General features: G+C 53.0%; 1 protein-coding gene across 1 annotated transcript; it reads left to right on the plus strand.

Annotated features, from left to right (window-relative positions):
* The first annotated feature begins 7,143 nt into the window (after positions 1 to 7,143).
* Positions 7,144 to 13,812, plus strand: CFAP410 (cilia and flagella associated protein 410). Its single transcript, XM_075157815.1, has 7 exons — positions 7,144 to 7,270; positions 8,317 to 8,335; positions 9,028 to 9,074; positions 9,879 to 10,108; positions 10,752 to 10,923; positions 11,588 to 11,681; positions 12,729 to 13,812. Exons 1-7 carry the CDS (start codon positions 7,194 to 7,196, stop codon positions 12,852 to 12,854), a joined length of 765 nt encoding a protein of 254 aa, XP_075013916.1. The 5' UTR covers positions 7,144 to 7,193; the 3' UTR covers positions 12,855 to 13,812.
* Positions 13,813 to 14,379: the final 567 nt, after the last annotated feature.

A 14,379-nucleotide genomic window follows, 5' to 3' on the forward strand; every position in this document is an offset into this window, starting at 1 on the left:
TGCAGCAGAGAGTTTTGACTAAAAGCACCTGAACTCTACAGGGAATCTCCTTTGGTTCGCTTTTGTTGCAGAAATTACTGTTACTGGCCGCTTGTTTTCCAGCCCTTGGTCTCTATTTATAAAGCTAGGTAGTCCTCGACCCTCAGAGAGGGTCCTGTGACTGTAAAAGCCAAATCTCTGCCCACAACACCCACTGCAGAACCAGGCAGGGTCTGCCCACCCCTCCTTGAGCTCTTCCCCTTCACCAGCAGGACCGAGGAGACACCACCAAGGATAAATCGGCTGGAGTTTGCTAGGGACGAGGGCCTCTTGCAGCTCCCCTGTCCTAGGGTCAGGCACCCTGACGCTCCTGAAAATGCTCTGAGGAGGAGAACAGGGTGCAAAGGAAAAGGGACAGCCGATCAGAGCATGCTCTGATCCTTTCTACTCACATTTAAACTTGATGAACCAAGAGCTACAGAAGCAACCTACCTTTCGGCAAACATCTGAACCCACTGTTCTTAGCCTCTGCAACAGTGACGCAGATGTGTGAGATGATCCCAAGGAGATTATCTCCCTGCTCCCAGAGGCACCCAGAGATGCAACCCTTCTTTTCCCTTTGCGCGGGGAGGGCAATTGGACTTAAGAGATGTTTTCTGGTTTGCTTGGGCCATTTCCAGCTTGCATTTCTACAAGATGAATATGCATTCATGGGACTCCTGACTATGTTCTCCATGGCCGTATTCCTGACAGATTTTATAAAAGCCACTTGTGCAGCTAAAGTAGCAGTCTCACACATGCTACGTCATCTTCAGGTGCAACTCATTCCTCAGAAGAGATCCCTCAAAATCCGCAAACAGCTCAGGTCGTGCACTCTGGTTTCAGAGCATGTTTAGACATGCCTCTGGTTGAAGCAGTGACTCTCTCCTCTGTGCTCATTTCCATCTGCTCTTTCAGCGGCAAGGTGAGACGCCACTCAGGGAAAAAGGTTATTATTCTTAGCAGGATCGGTTCTCTGATCCCTTTCCAGCGAAGACCGCACAAGTGCTTGGTCTGGCACAGTTCTGGGTAGCGCAGAGCCAGGAGGAAGGGGTGCAGCAAGGTGGTGGTGGGACCTCACACCCGCGCTGCCACTGAAAAGCTGTCTGAGAAACTGGACTGTCACCCTTGGCAGCAGAGCTGTCTAACTCCTGTTCACTAATTATTTTTGAGCTGGCTCACTCCCTAATGTGGTTTCTGTGTGCTCTAGTAAGCGTGATGGCGTGCCGTGCAGGGCGGTGCGGGGGCAAGAGGAGGCGGAGGGGGAGCGGGGAGCTGTCAGGTCGGCTCTGCAGCTGCAGACATGTTGGAATCAGAGTGCGCCACTGAAAAACCCCGCGTTTTCATAACTTTCAGAAGTGCGGCTTTTTTCATAGGCTGCAATGCAGTAAGTAAATGCCAAAGAATTAGCAACCCCCGAGTAAGCATCGCTATTTGCCTTTTACATCATAAAGATCTATTTGTCAAAATAATCGTTTTTCCTCATCTTGCATTACTCATGGGAGTGGATTTTTCCTTTACTCCAATTACATATGATATCTATTAGTCATTTGGAGCTGATCATAGGTGGTTCATCATTCTTGCTCAGCAGCCTTAAACAGCACAGGATAAAAACCTCTCATTTGCGACATGTTTTACAAGAGCTATTGCATTTGTACTGTGCCCAGCGTGTACAAATTCCATTAGCACGTAATTCGCTAATTCAGTAGGACAGCTGATTAGGAACAGAAAAATACTGATAAAAACATATCTAATATATCAGGTGACTTTCATTCCATCAATCCTGAAAAGAAACTGTGTTGGTGGATTTATTAAAAAATCTTCAAATGCACTTGAAATCAGGAATTTAAGGAACTTCCACCTTTGTTTTTTCATTTTTTCCTTTGTCCACTATCTGTTGAAAAAAACCCTGAAAATATTAACACCAAAAAGTCAAACTGGATTAGCATGGATACGACTAATGCAAACAGCGGCAGTCCAAACGGCGCTGAGTCCACCTTACTGCAGGAGCAGCGGGATCTACGGTTGGAATTTAATACTTTGCCCAGCTGGCGAACAGCCGAAAGGTTACCACCATGAGATGATTCTGAAGCAGCAAGAGCCGCGCAGTCTGCTCCAGAGACCTGAGCAGTGTAGACATGAGCCACTCTGCTCCACTCAGGATCAATTTTGGGGATTATATGTAACTCCCGCTGCTGGACAGAATGAAAGTGCTGTTCTGGGAGCTATTACAGCAGCTCCTTGCCACGAAAGGGTGTTTTCTCCTCGGGACTTTTCACTTACTCTTTGTTCTTAATCTTTAATCTTCACTTAAATGTTCTTAATCTTCACTTAATCTTTGTTATTCCATGACACTGACCTCCTAATGGGGGATGTGAGGAAGGAGCGGGATTGAGAGGTACAACAACTGGGCTGCAAGGGACATTTCCCCTGCAAAGTGGCATTGTCCTTGGCAGATCCGGGTGGAGAAGACAGTGAACTCCCTTCACCTCCTTGTACCTCCTTGTGCTCTTCTCCAGATCCTTTTTAAAGTGTAATTTTAAAAACTACCGGATTTGCCACTTGGTTGTGACTTCAAAATCTAGAGTATTATGTGTGGCTGTAGTGCTGGTGCTATAATCCACCCATGTCTGCAATGATCAATAAACCCTTTTGAAGGATTTCTCTGCTTTTTTCCCTTTTCTCTCTTCCCCAATACTTGTTATTTTATTCACCTCCCTTGCAGTAAGTTGACTGCATTCAGTTCACTACAGCTCCTGCTGTGTTTTGGCTCCCTTCACTCTGCTTCACTAATTCTGTGGGTTTTTTCTTCCGAAAGGAGGAAGGCAAGAGGGAGCTTTCTGACCCACCTTGAGTCTAATGTTCTGCCCTTTTTGCATGGTTTTTGGTCTCTTTATAAGGGAGGGACATGTCACCCTGATCCCTTCAGGCTCCTTCCTGTGCATCTCACAGCATCGCACGCTCTGCATAAAGCAGCGTAGTGTTCTACCTTGATTATATGCAAATCGGCAGGATCCCAATTCCCATGTAAATGTATTCATATGATGTGTATTATTGACAAAAGGAACTGATAATAACGGTCTCTACAGAGCACTGTGAGCAGTGGAAATTGCAGATGGTCCTTATTTTGGCATTTCAGCTGTAACCAGGGACTAGCTCTGTCGACACGGCAAAGCACTAAAATCCAGACTGCAACAGCACTGCGATGCTGCTGTGCCATTTCTGTCTTGGTATAATGACAGTGTATAAAACAAAGGAAAGAAATACCGACAGAGCTCCTGCAAAGGAGAGTCTGAAGAAAGAAGTCTTCCACGTATCTAGTGGCCTTTGCCTCTTCACTCTTAATTTTTAGTCCACACAGTAAATTGAATACTTGTTCCACCCAATTGGCTATGAGGACAGCAAGCTGCTCCGATGAGATAAGCTTTTAATAATATAGCAATTTGCTACATAAATAACTTGCAAGTTCTTGATTTAATGCTTTCTGTGTTTTAGTTGGCTTGACATGATAGGGATGTAATTTTAAGCTATGGTTTATTGAAGTGGCCCAGTTTGATGTCCTTTTATTGTGGATGGCTGTCTTGAGAATTCGTGTTTGTCGGGTTAGATGGGTCTTGGCTGTCATGAAATCCCTCATCCTGGTCAGATCACTGGACCTAGTGATCTGATGTCCCAAGGTGGGTTCGGGAGCGCTTGCCGTGGTGTCCATACAGCTCTCCAGTGAAGCCGTGCTAATGCTGGTGTGAACATACGGGAAAACCTCTGCAGGTAGAGATTGCAGGTAGCAGGAGCTTTCCTGGTAGTCCTCTCCAAAGCTCTTTTCCAGGATTTCTGCAGAAGCTCCTCTGTCACCTTGGCACAAACGGCACCCCAGGAGCGCTCATCTCCTTCACTGGCTCTGGCAGTGTCTTGTAGACACTGGTGTTCCTCTTGGCTGGCTCTTCAGAAGGGCTGAACGGGATGCTTCCCAAAGAGAGCAACTGAGCCTCTGATGGAGCCTGCGTAGGTCTATGGTGACATGCCTGTCTCCATGACAACAAGATTTTTTTATTAGCTCTTACCAAACCACGGCATTTCCTGCCAACATCTAAACCGTGATCCCATCTGGTGTTGCTGAACCCGGAGCAGTGACATTTGCACAGAGGGAATGTCCTGTGGGTGGAATAGTTACTGGAGGGCTGCCGTGAGCAGAGCATCCTCTGAACCACAACATGGTCAAACTTGCCATGACGCTAAGTTACGTTGGAGCAGTTACAGGAACAACTTGCTGCCCAGAGACGACTGCTGAGACATTTTCAAACAAGTGGGGCTTTCCCGAAAACACCCCAGTGGCTGCCCTAAGGCGTGCTCACCCTTCCCTGCCCCACACCACGCAGGAGGGGAGGGAGCAGAGCCCGTCTCCAGCAGTGCTGACCACCTCTCTGGTGATACCAGCAGGGTAAAACAGGTTCTCTGAATGCCTCCCCCAAATCCATCCTGCTCCTTCTACCCCATTTAACAGATCTTCCTGACCAGGGTGGTGCTCGGTAGGGGTCAGCTTCTGGGCCACATAAAACTGCTGTCATCAGATACCACCGTTGCAAGTGGGATAGCACCAAGAGAGGTGGCTCTGGTTGCCCTCCCAGCTGCAGCAGTGAGGCTGCCTACTGCAAGGCTCAAGAGGAGGGTGTCCGTACGGGCACTGCCATCTGCATGGGCATGTTAGGGAATACCACCACGGCCAACGGAGGAAGTAACTGCTGATGACCATGACGGCAGACACCCCATAGGTGATGGTGGTGACAAGAATGAAGATGCTGATCCTGGCAGCAACGATGACACTCGGGATTACTACCAGCAGCTCTTCTTGTCATCATCATCAGTGGCAGCTCCAGCTCCTTCAAATTCCCTTTGCCGTGACACACACCAACAGCAATCCCACAGCACATTCAGTTTAGTAGCCAGGACGCTCGGGGGTTCCAAACACCTCTTTGTGAAAGTTGCTGAGGGCATTGCAAGTAAGCCATGAGACCCTGCGTGGAGGAATCACGGGTCACGGCAAAAGCTACTGATCAGAAAAAAAGAGCTTTTCTGAAATGAGAAAATACATAAGGATTATGTGCTCACGTGGAGCTGAGAAGCAAGCACAACCCGCCACCAGGAATTAACGGGCAAGTCGGACCTCATCACAGTTGAGTATGAGACAAGCTGAGACCTTTGGGAGCTCGCAGTGGGGAGATTCAATCTCTGCGCTGGAGCCTTGAAAGATCTGTTAGGTGACGCTGCAGGCCTGCGAACGGGAGGTTGACATGCCAGGGATTGTAGGTGATCCTACGCAGCCGTATGAGGCCATGTGGTCCCAGACCTCAGTGGTTCTTTTGTTCTTCTCTCCAGGCTGCTACTTTAATGCGCTTTACAAGTCTATATGCATTATTTAAGCTCTGTCCTTTTTAAAAGGCTGGGTAGGAGGTTTGCCTGAGATTGTTATTGATACTACTTGCAATATTAAACTGGGGATTAAAATGGATTTTATCTAATTAACCTGAACGAAACAATCTTTTCAGTCAGAGCAGACAGAGGAGGATGTGTATGTTTAAACAGACTGAACTGTACTTTTGTCAGTGAGATGAGTAGGAAAATCTCTCTGTGGCACCTAGAGAAGATTCCTTAATCTACTTAGCCTGTTTCAGGGCCAGGCTTCACTGCCAACAGAGCAGCAAAGCATGGCTGGGGCTGGGATTGTGCAGCCGAGCCGTTGAAAGTGTGCTTGGGTGTTTCCATATTCCACTGGAAGCGAAAACAGCCTGGGATTTGGAGAACCAAAGTACAGAAAAGCCGTGTACATTGCTGTTCCTCTCGTGATGCCCAGGATTCGGATCCTGCAGCTGCCTTCACCGACACATGGCCCAAGCAGCCAAATCCCATGTCTCAGCAGCCACCTCATGCCAGCTGTGAACAGCTGCACACAGAAGAGTCAGGAACTCCAAAAATTGCTTCAACTGCCTCCAAGTGCTTGTATATCCAACCCTAAAAACCTCAGTGCGACACCTGCGCTCTGGCCTCCCAGCCCGAGGTCCCGGCTAGCTTGTCCATGGATGTGACGGCAGCCCAGCGCCGAGAGACAGAAAGAAGAAAATGCAGAGGGATGATTTGCCTAACCCGCTTATCCCACATTTTTCCTGAAAAGCGCATGCCCATCGATCCCAATAAATGCATCTCTCGGCCTTTCGCTCCTCCAGAAGCGTGGCAGTGAGGAAGGCAGGGAGCTCGGTGCCACCCATCTCCTCTCCCCAGCACAAGCCCGTCACCACAACCCAGCGTTCGGTTCCAACGTATTTGAACCGCTGCACCAAAACACCAGCGTAAACAACTAAATAACTGCCAGCCCCCATCCTGCAGTTGTTTCTGTTGCCGAATAAGGCAGAAACATGCAGAAAAACCTCAGGGAACTCTGCATTAACCCTTTATTTTGAACTGTAAGTCTTTGCTAACCACACCGCTTCTCTAGGCCACAGCTATCCCCGTTCAACCACCCAAGCTGCGTGTTAAGCCCCAAGATACAAACCGAGGCACATCACAGTAATTCTACCCCAAAACGCGATGGAGGAGGACTGGCCTCGGGGCTCCTGGTGTGGGTGCAGTCAGCAGTGCTACCTGTTATTTCTATATATTAATATATAACATAGAAATATATATAAATGGATATTTTATTTATGCACACTTTGTGTATATATATAGATACAGGGGTATATGCACTCACGTGTAAAGTTAGATATAAATATATATCCGTAAAGATGTAACTATATGTACGGAACATTCCCTAGTAAGATGTAATTAAATGAATAATACAATTTACACGGAAATATGAGGTAATTAAATAAAACTGCACCTCGGGGAGCTTCAGGGCGCGCAGCCCGCTGCAGGCGAGACCGCTAAATTCAGAGTGGGCAGAGCCCCAGCAGGAGACCCGGGGGGCCGGGTGGCTGCCGCCGGTCCCCGCCTCACGGCCTGCCCTCCCCGGGCACGCTCCCCGGAGGCAGGCTGGGGCGGGGAAGGCTGGGCAGTGCCCCGCTAGCTCCGGTGCCAGGGCCCAGCCCGGCCCGCCCCGGCCGGGAGGAGCCTGCGCGGGCGGCGGGTCCCGCCCCTGGCGACGGCGGCGGCGGCGGCGCCGCGGCCCGGCCCGGCCCGGCCCGGCCATGAGGCTGACGCGGGCGGCCGTGCTGGCGCGGGCCAAGGCCGCTGCGCTCGACGGCGTCCGCCGCCTCAACTGCTGGTGGGCGTCGGCGGGGGACGGCTCGGGGCCGGGCGGGCCCGGCGGGAGGCGGGGCGGGCAGCCGGGCCGGGGGGGGCTGGGCCTGGGGGGACGGGTAGGCCGGGGGCACAGGGGAGCCGGCAGGGCTAGGGTTAGGGGGGCAGGCAGGGCTGGGTTGGGGGGACAGGCAGGGCTGGGTTGGGGAGGAGAAGGCAGGGCTGGGGTTAGGGGAGCCGGCAGGGCTGGGGAGCGGGGACAGGCAGGGCTGGGGAGGGGGGACAGGCAGGGCTGGGTGAGGTGGCAGGCAGGCTTGGGGTAGGGACAACAGGCAGGGCTGGGCTGGGGAGCGGGGACAGGCAGGCTTGGGGCTGAGGGGAGCAGGCAGGGCTGGATGAGGGGGCAGGCAGGGCTGGGGTTAGGGGGGCAGGCAGGGCTGGGTGAGGGACCAGGCAGGGCTGGGGAGGGGGGACAGGCAGGGCTGGGGTTAGGGGGACAGGCGGGGCTGGGGAGGGGGGACAGGCAGGGCTGGGGTTAGGGGAGGAGAAGGCAGGGCTGGGGAAGGGGGACAGGCAGGGCTGGGGTTAGGGGGGCAGGCGGGGCTGGGGAGGGGGGACAGGCAGGGCTGGGGTTAGGGGAGGAGAAGGCAGGGCTGGGGAAGGGGGACAGGCAGGGCTGGGGCTAGGGGGGCAGGCAGGGCTGGGGCTAGGGGAGCAGGCAGGCCTGGGGCTAGGGGGGCAGGCAGGGCTGGGGCTAGGGGCGCAGGCAGGGCTGGGGCTAGGGGCGCAGGCAGGGCTGGGGCTAGGGGCGCAGGCAGGGCTGGGGCTAGGGGCGCAGGCAGGGCTGGGGCTAGGGGCGCAGGCAGGGCTGGGGTTAGGGGGGCAGGCAGGGCTAGAGGTGGGGGGGCAGATGGCCTTGGGAAAGGCCCATGGTGGGACGTGTCGGAGCAGTTTGGTGGATGGAGGCAGTGGGGGCGCAGGGCCCGGGGCCGGGCAGCCCGGGCGTGGGGGCAGCGGGTGGGCGGCTGGGCCCTGCCGTGCTCCCAGTGACCCCCTGCTCTCCTCCCACAGGGGCAGCCACCTGACGGATGTAAGTACCGCACAGCCCGCCAGGACGAGCCAGCGAGGAGGGGCCCCACGGCTGCCATCGTCGAGCCCCAGCCTGCAGCCCGTGGGGTGCTGCCGGAGGGAAGCCTTAGCCTGGGCCGGCAGCCGGAGCGGGGAAGGGATGGGGTTGGTGAGGCATTGAGGAAGGCGCAGGCCTGGGTTTGGGCTGGCCTAGTACCAGCGAGCTGCACTGCTTTTCAGGATTGATTAGCATCTCATACAAAAAAAAAAAAAAAAGGGTTTGATGTTTCCAGAGAGCGCTTGGAAAATTCCTCTCCGAGGCCCTGCACAGACCCCCGGAGAGCAGGACCCTGAGTCCTACCTCATCTATTTGGGAATTTGGATGATGTGCTCTCGTTAGGAGAGGGCTGTCTGGGTTAAGAGGGATCCCTTCTTGTGTGCGGTGGCTGGAAAACCATTTCAGAGACTGCAGAGTTGCTGGAGCAGAAGAACGACATCATGCTGGCTGGTATCTGTGCTTCCACTCCTGGGCGGAGAGGGTGGAGGAGCTGCTGACTCTGCACTGACTGTGGTGGTGTTAAGCTTGGGTTAGACTGAAGCAAACCTAAATTCCTGTTCTTGCTTTTATCTTGCTTGTTTGGGATTTAAATTGCTTTTTTTTTTTTTTTCCCCCCTGGGAGTGCCAACATGCTGTTTCTGTCTCTTCCTGCCCAGATATCGATATGCCGGGATTTGCCCAACATCGAGGTGATCACGTTCAGGTGAATGTCAGGCTGCCGGCCTTGGGGGGACAGGGGAAATCGCCTTTCTCATAGGGCTGTGGGTTTCTTACCACCTTTCTGTGGTGGTGTGTCTGAGCTGCCTGGCTCTTCGTGCCTGATTTCTCAAGCGGCAGAGATGCAGAAGTGATTATTCTTCTGCTAGCTCCTCTGCACCTTTCCCTTTGCTACTCGAGAAAACAATCCCTGTTTTGAGAAGTGTTAAAACCTCTTAGGATTGTTGCTCCCTAAGTCCTATTCCGTAGTTTCAATGGGATCTTCTGGGCCTCCGTATAGGGCCAGTTTGCAGAATGCTTGTTGAACTGCTTCTTGGATCTCACAGAGCTTTTCGTTTCCGTAAGCCTCCCCCCAACACACCCGTCCTTCATCTGTCCTGGGGATCCTGCGGAGCCAATGCTGTCTGCGAATTTGAGCTTTTTAGCTTGGGAATCTTAAATGGGTTCTCCTTCAGTGAGTCTGAGAAACTGCTACAGAAAAGGGTGCAAGTGTGATGGATGTTTGGGGTAAGCAAAGGCTGTTTGTCATCTTCAGCAGAGAGGAGAGCCTGCTGTTTTAATTCTTTCCTCTGTTTAAAAAGACGAAATGCTGTCTTTTTGTTCTGTGCAAAGACATGGGCCCCTGAATGCCCCTTGCTGTGCTGTGCCGGGGTGAGGCTCCTCAGTGAAGCTGTTGCAGGAAAGGGGGCTGGAAAGCTGCTGTGCTGCAGGGGCTGCTGTGCTCTCACCTGAATAGTACAGCGAGGGAGGGATGGGCTCGCTGGTCTCTGATCCTACGATCTCTCTTCAGTGTCAATGGCATCTCGGACCTCGAGCCGCTGAATCAGTGCCAGAATCTGAGTGAACTCTACCTGAGGAAGAACAACATTGCAAGCCTAAATGAGCTCTTCTACCTCAAAAACCTACCCCGGCTGAGGGTCCTGTGGCTGTCTGAAAATCCCTGTTGTGGGTCGGACCCCCACCGCTACCGAATGACGGTGCTGCGTAACCTACCCAGCCTGCAGAAGCTTGATAACCAAGGTAGGTGTTTGCGGGTAAACGAACAGCCCCAAGCCGTGGGCCGGGTGAACTGGAAAGCAGTGGCGCGTTGGTTCCTCTTGTTAAGGCATCCTCTGACTCTTCCTTCAGTCAGGATCTGTTGGAGGTTGAGCGTCCCCTCTGCAAGATCTGCCCCTTCTAAGCTGTTTTCTCCCTTCCCTTCCCTGCAGTGCCAGAGTTAACACTAGCTGAGAGAGCCTCATTATAGCTGAGACAGTACCACTAATTAGTGGTTTTTTAGAGCTCTCTCCTTTGCTGTGGCAAAACAAAGATTCTGTAATTGGATCTGCTGTCGTAAAAAAAAAAATGAGAAACTTTTCCATCTGGTAGCAGTAATTTGGTGGCTTTTGGAGCCTTCTCCAGAGACAAGAAATGGCAAAGCACGTTTGCATCCCTCCCTGATATCTTTCCCACTTTGAGAGACTGGTGATGGCTGCCGGCGTTCTCCTGCAGGGCTTTTACCGCAGGAGGAGGATGAAAGCAAAAGGCCAGTACAAAGGACAATTTTTGGACCAAACCCCTGCGGTATAGCTCTGCAGCAGCAGTAGTACATGCCTCGTTACAGATGCTGTCTTCCTGGGCTGCTGGAGTTCATTGCAGCCGGGTTTTGTTTTGGCTTTTGCAGCTGTGACAGAGGAAGAACTGTCCCAGGCCCTGGTTGATGGTGAGGAGATCACGGCCCCACCAGCCAGGAGGAGCGTGGAGAACGGCTGCCCCGAGTCCACTGAATCCAGTGCTGCTGAATCCACAACGGAGACCGAGAGTGAACTGCTGAACTTCAGTCTGGAGGAGACAAAGTGAGGGCTTGCTCATGAGCTGTTAGGATTTCTGGGCTGAACTCGCGTGTAGCATGAAAGGACCCTGCCAGCCAACCCTGATATTCCATGGGCCAGGCCTGCAGCTGGTGCAAATTCCTGTTGTTCCAGTTACCGCGGTGGAGCTGTGCTGGTTTAATAGCACTTGTGGGTCTGGTTCTGTATCTGCAAAACAGGCTCTTCTGTAGGTGGGTACTGACTCTCAAGCGTGTCAGCTGCATGTGCAGACAGAGATGGATCCTCTCTCAAGTGTGAGCTCCAGTCCATTCCCGCTTAGCTCCGCTTCTGCGACACGCTTTGGCGCATGTCAGCGCTGTGGCACTGTGTGTTGTCCACGTGCAGTGTTACACGGTCTGCAGTCCCAGCTAGCATCGGGCATGGGAATGTGTCCCAGGTGGGGCTGCGAGCAGACACCTTGTAGCAGCGCGCTCGTTTACGTTTTATGGCTGTGAGGCTCTTACTACGTGTGGGAGTTCTGCTGGGAGTGTTGTGGTCTGCAGGCAGTGGTGGTGTGTGAATAGATGTGCCCGAGTCCTTCAGCTGGATACTTCTTGCATGGTTGCCCACCATTAGAAAGGATTGGCCTGGCAGAGCAAGGTTCTGCCAGCTGGTCGTAATAACATTTGCTCTTCCTCCCCTTCTTTAGCAAAATTCGAGAGGAGCTTGGTATGAAGCCTGTTCCCAGGGATAAATTTTCCTCCTTTTCACCTCGAGAGACAGACTGCAACCGAAAGAAGAGAGTGAGTGCCTTTAAAGACCAAATTGCTTTTCATCTTTAAGACATCACGCAATGTAAAGAAAGCCTGATGGGGTTTGTCCTCTTGATCTGTCTGCACGTGAGCACATGTGTGTCCCTTCACTGGGCACATGAGCTAAGAACGTGGTATTTGGGCAGCCGGCAGGCTGTTGGCCTGGCGGACAGGACAGCTGAATTGAAAGCTTAGGTGGTTGCTCAGACCCCTCCGTGGTGTAGCCTCGGATGAACCTCATGGATCTTGGCTGTTCAGCTGGGATTTGCTGTCTGCTGGGCTCAGTGCCATCACTTCAATCGGCAGGGTGAGATCTAGACCACATTCTGCCTCCTTCTGATATTAGTTGCCTGCGATCTCCCTTCCGTTCGTGTTTTAAACGTGCTTGAGTGTATTGCTTTGCAGCACCATCAGTAGTACTGCAGGCTCTGGCCTTTGGGAAAAGAAAATATTAAACAAGGGGGGGTTCAGGTTGGACATTAGGAAAAAGATTTTCCCTAGGACAGTTATTTAGAGAGGCTGCGGAATCTCTCCCTGGAGTTTTTCAAGATGTGGTTTGACAGAGCCATGATCTGGTCTTGGCAGTAGTCCTGCATCGGTGGCACGCTGGGCTGGGGATGTTCAAGAGTTCCTTCCAGCTCGTGCTTTTGTAATTCTACCAGCTCTTCTTATTCCTCAGATCAGAGGGTTCCTGTCCTTTCCCATCGCATGCGGTCACGCTGGAGAGAGAGGGCGGCTGCTCTTTACAGAAGCCAGTTGGGAGGGTGGCCAGGAGGCATGTGGGCAGTTTGTGCGGGACTGGGCGGACGGGTTTGTCCTGCATTCCAGTTAGCCTCGTCACATGCAGCCTCTGCCGGTGTTTGCCCTGAGGGCTTGGTTGATCTCTCCCTGTAGCTGCAGGTGGCTGTTGCAAACTGCCGCCGGTGGTTGCGGTGGCGGTGGAGTTCCTAGAAAGAGCAGCTCTTTGAAAATCAGGTGTCTTTTTCTGGGCCGGCGTTAACGTGCTTGTATAAAGCAGTGCCTGTCTTGTGCCAACAGAACAATGTCCTGAATGCCATCCTGCTTCTCATGAAGGAACTGGACGCGGAGGGTCTGGAGATCATCCAGCAGACGGTGGGGAGGAGGCTCCAGGCCTTTCGGAAGAAGGAGCTGCAGGAGGAGTGACGGTGCCCATTACAAACCTCCCTGGAGCACCAGCCAGCCCCAGACCCGCAGCGCCGTTCTTCCCACACATCCCTGGCTACGGCCTCGGCGTTTCCCGCTGTGCTTCCCCTGCGGAGGGGCTGGGAGGGGGTGCTGCTGGCTGCCTCCATAGCTCCCGACATCGCCCCTGGCTGTGCACATCACGCTGGGGCTGGCAGCACCTGATCTGGCTCTCGGGAGCTTTCCTGCTTGCGTAGCAGGCTCCCTTAACATTTGTATCTCGTGTCGCTGGGGCTATTTGATGAGAGCTGCAGGGGAATCAACAAAGCAAAAGTGAGCAGGGCTGCAGTGAGAGGTGCTGCTGTGCTGTGCCATCGAAGGGGGATGGCAAAGCCTGCTGACGGCTAGAAAGGTCACTGCTTGTCGATGGCTCCCTGTCAGACTAACCCTCGGCCAGCCTCTCTTTGTGGGTAGTAGACTCTGAAGGCAGCTTCTACCACAAAGACTTGTTTTTGTGAAGTCTGTCGAGGAGAGACTGCCTGAAATGATCACCAAGAACTCTCTGGTGCAGATTGTGAAGGTCAATGTCAAGTTCTTAACTTATCTTCAACTCCTGACTTTTGGTCCTCGTTAGCGCATGCAGCATCTGACTTGGCGGTCAGGTGGCCCACAGAAAAGCTCGGTGCAGCCTAGGTGAAACAGAAATTACTCTCTCCCAGGTCCTGAATGCTCAGCTGTACTCTCACCCCCACGTGCCCCTGCAGGCATTAGAGCAGCTTAAGGAAACTTAAATGTAAAAAGCCCCTATGTGTTTTGAAGTTAGGAGAAAACAAGCCAAGCGTTGCTGTCCAGTTTGCACAGGCATCAGCGGTGGCATTTCTCTTTAACTGGAAAAGCTGCATTTACTAAGATTTTACAGAGCCCATTAAATACAAACTAAAACATTGTGAGATACCAAATAAAACCAGTGACCCCTCTAGGACGTGTAAGTTGTGGCTGGCGTTCAGCAAACATAGTGAGAACAACTGACTCTGGGCATTGCTCCATTACGTCTGGTTCACGGCTTGCATTGTCAGCCCTGCGGAGCAGGAGTTGGGCTGTGGGCCCCCACGCCCTCCCGCTTCGCTGGACCCGTGAAATGCCTCACCCGCCTCCAGTGCTGGTTGATACTGCCCCGAGCTGCTGCAGGGCTGCTTTTCAAAAGCCCTGTGCTATTTGGGAACATTCTTGCAGCCACAAGTCCACACCCAGCGCAGGAAGCAAAAGAGATTGTGAGCAAAGCTCGCTTGCTCACGCAGAAGTGCAAAACCTGCCCAGGCAGGACGATGGCCCCTCAGACATAGGACACGAGCCCTTGGTGCCACTCGGCTGCGGGCCCCGGTGCTGCGCAGGGCCGTGTGGCCTTTCTGTGTCCCCGCTTTCCCTGTTTGTACAGGTGTCCGAGCCCTTGTGTGCCGGGTCGTGCTACCGGGAAGGAACGCTCCTTGGGGATGGTGACAGCCCTGTGCCCACAAGCCTATTTACTTGACCTTGGTGGGAGGGGGCA

The sequence above is a fragment of the Calonectris borealis genome, chromosome 9 (genome assembly GCF_964195595.1).
Source record: "Calonectris borealis chromosome 9, bCalBor7.hap1.2, whole genome shotgun sequence".
Classification (NCBI taxonomy): domain Eukaryota; kingdom Metazoa; phylum Chordata; class Aves; order Procellariiformes; family Procellariidae; genus Calonectris; species Calonectris borealis.

Excerpts from the sequence above, each read along its gene's own strand:
- CFAP410 (XM_075157815.1), top strand. The coding sequence starts at position 7,194 with ATGAGGCTGACGCGGGCGGCCGTGCTGGCGCGGGCCAAGGCCGCTGCG. Across the intron at positions 10,109-10,751 it reads GCAGAAGCTTGATAACCAAG|CTGTGACAGAGGAAGAACTG; the intron begins GTAGGTGTTTGC and ends TGGCTTTTGCAG. Across the intron at positions 10,924-11,587 it reads TTCAGTCTGGAGGAGACAAA|CAAAATTCGAGAGGAGCTTG; the intron begins GTGAGGGCTTGC and ends CCCCTTCTTTAG.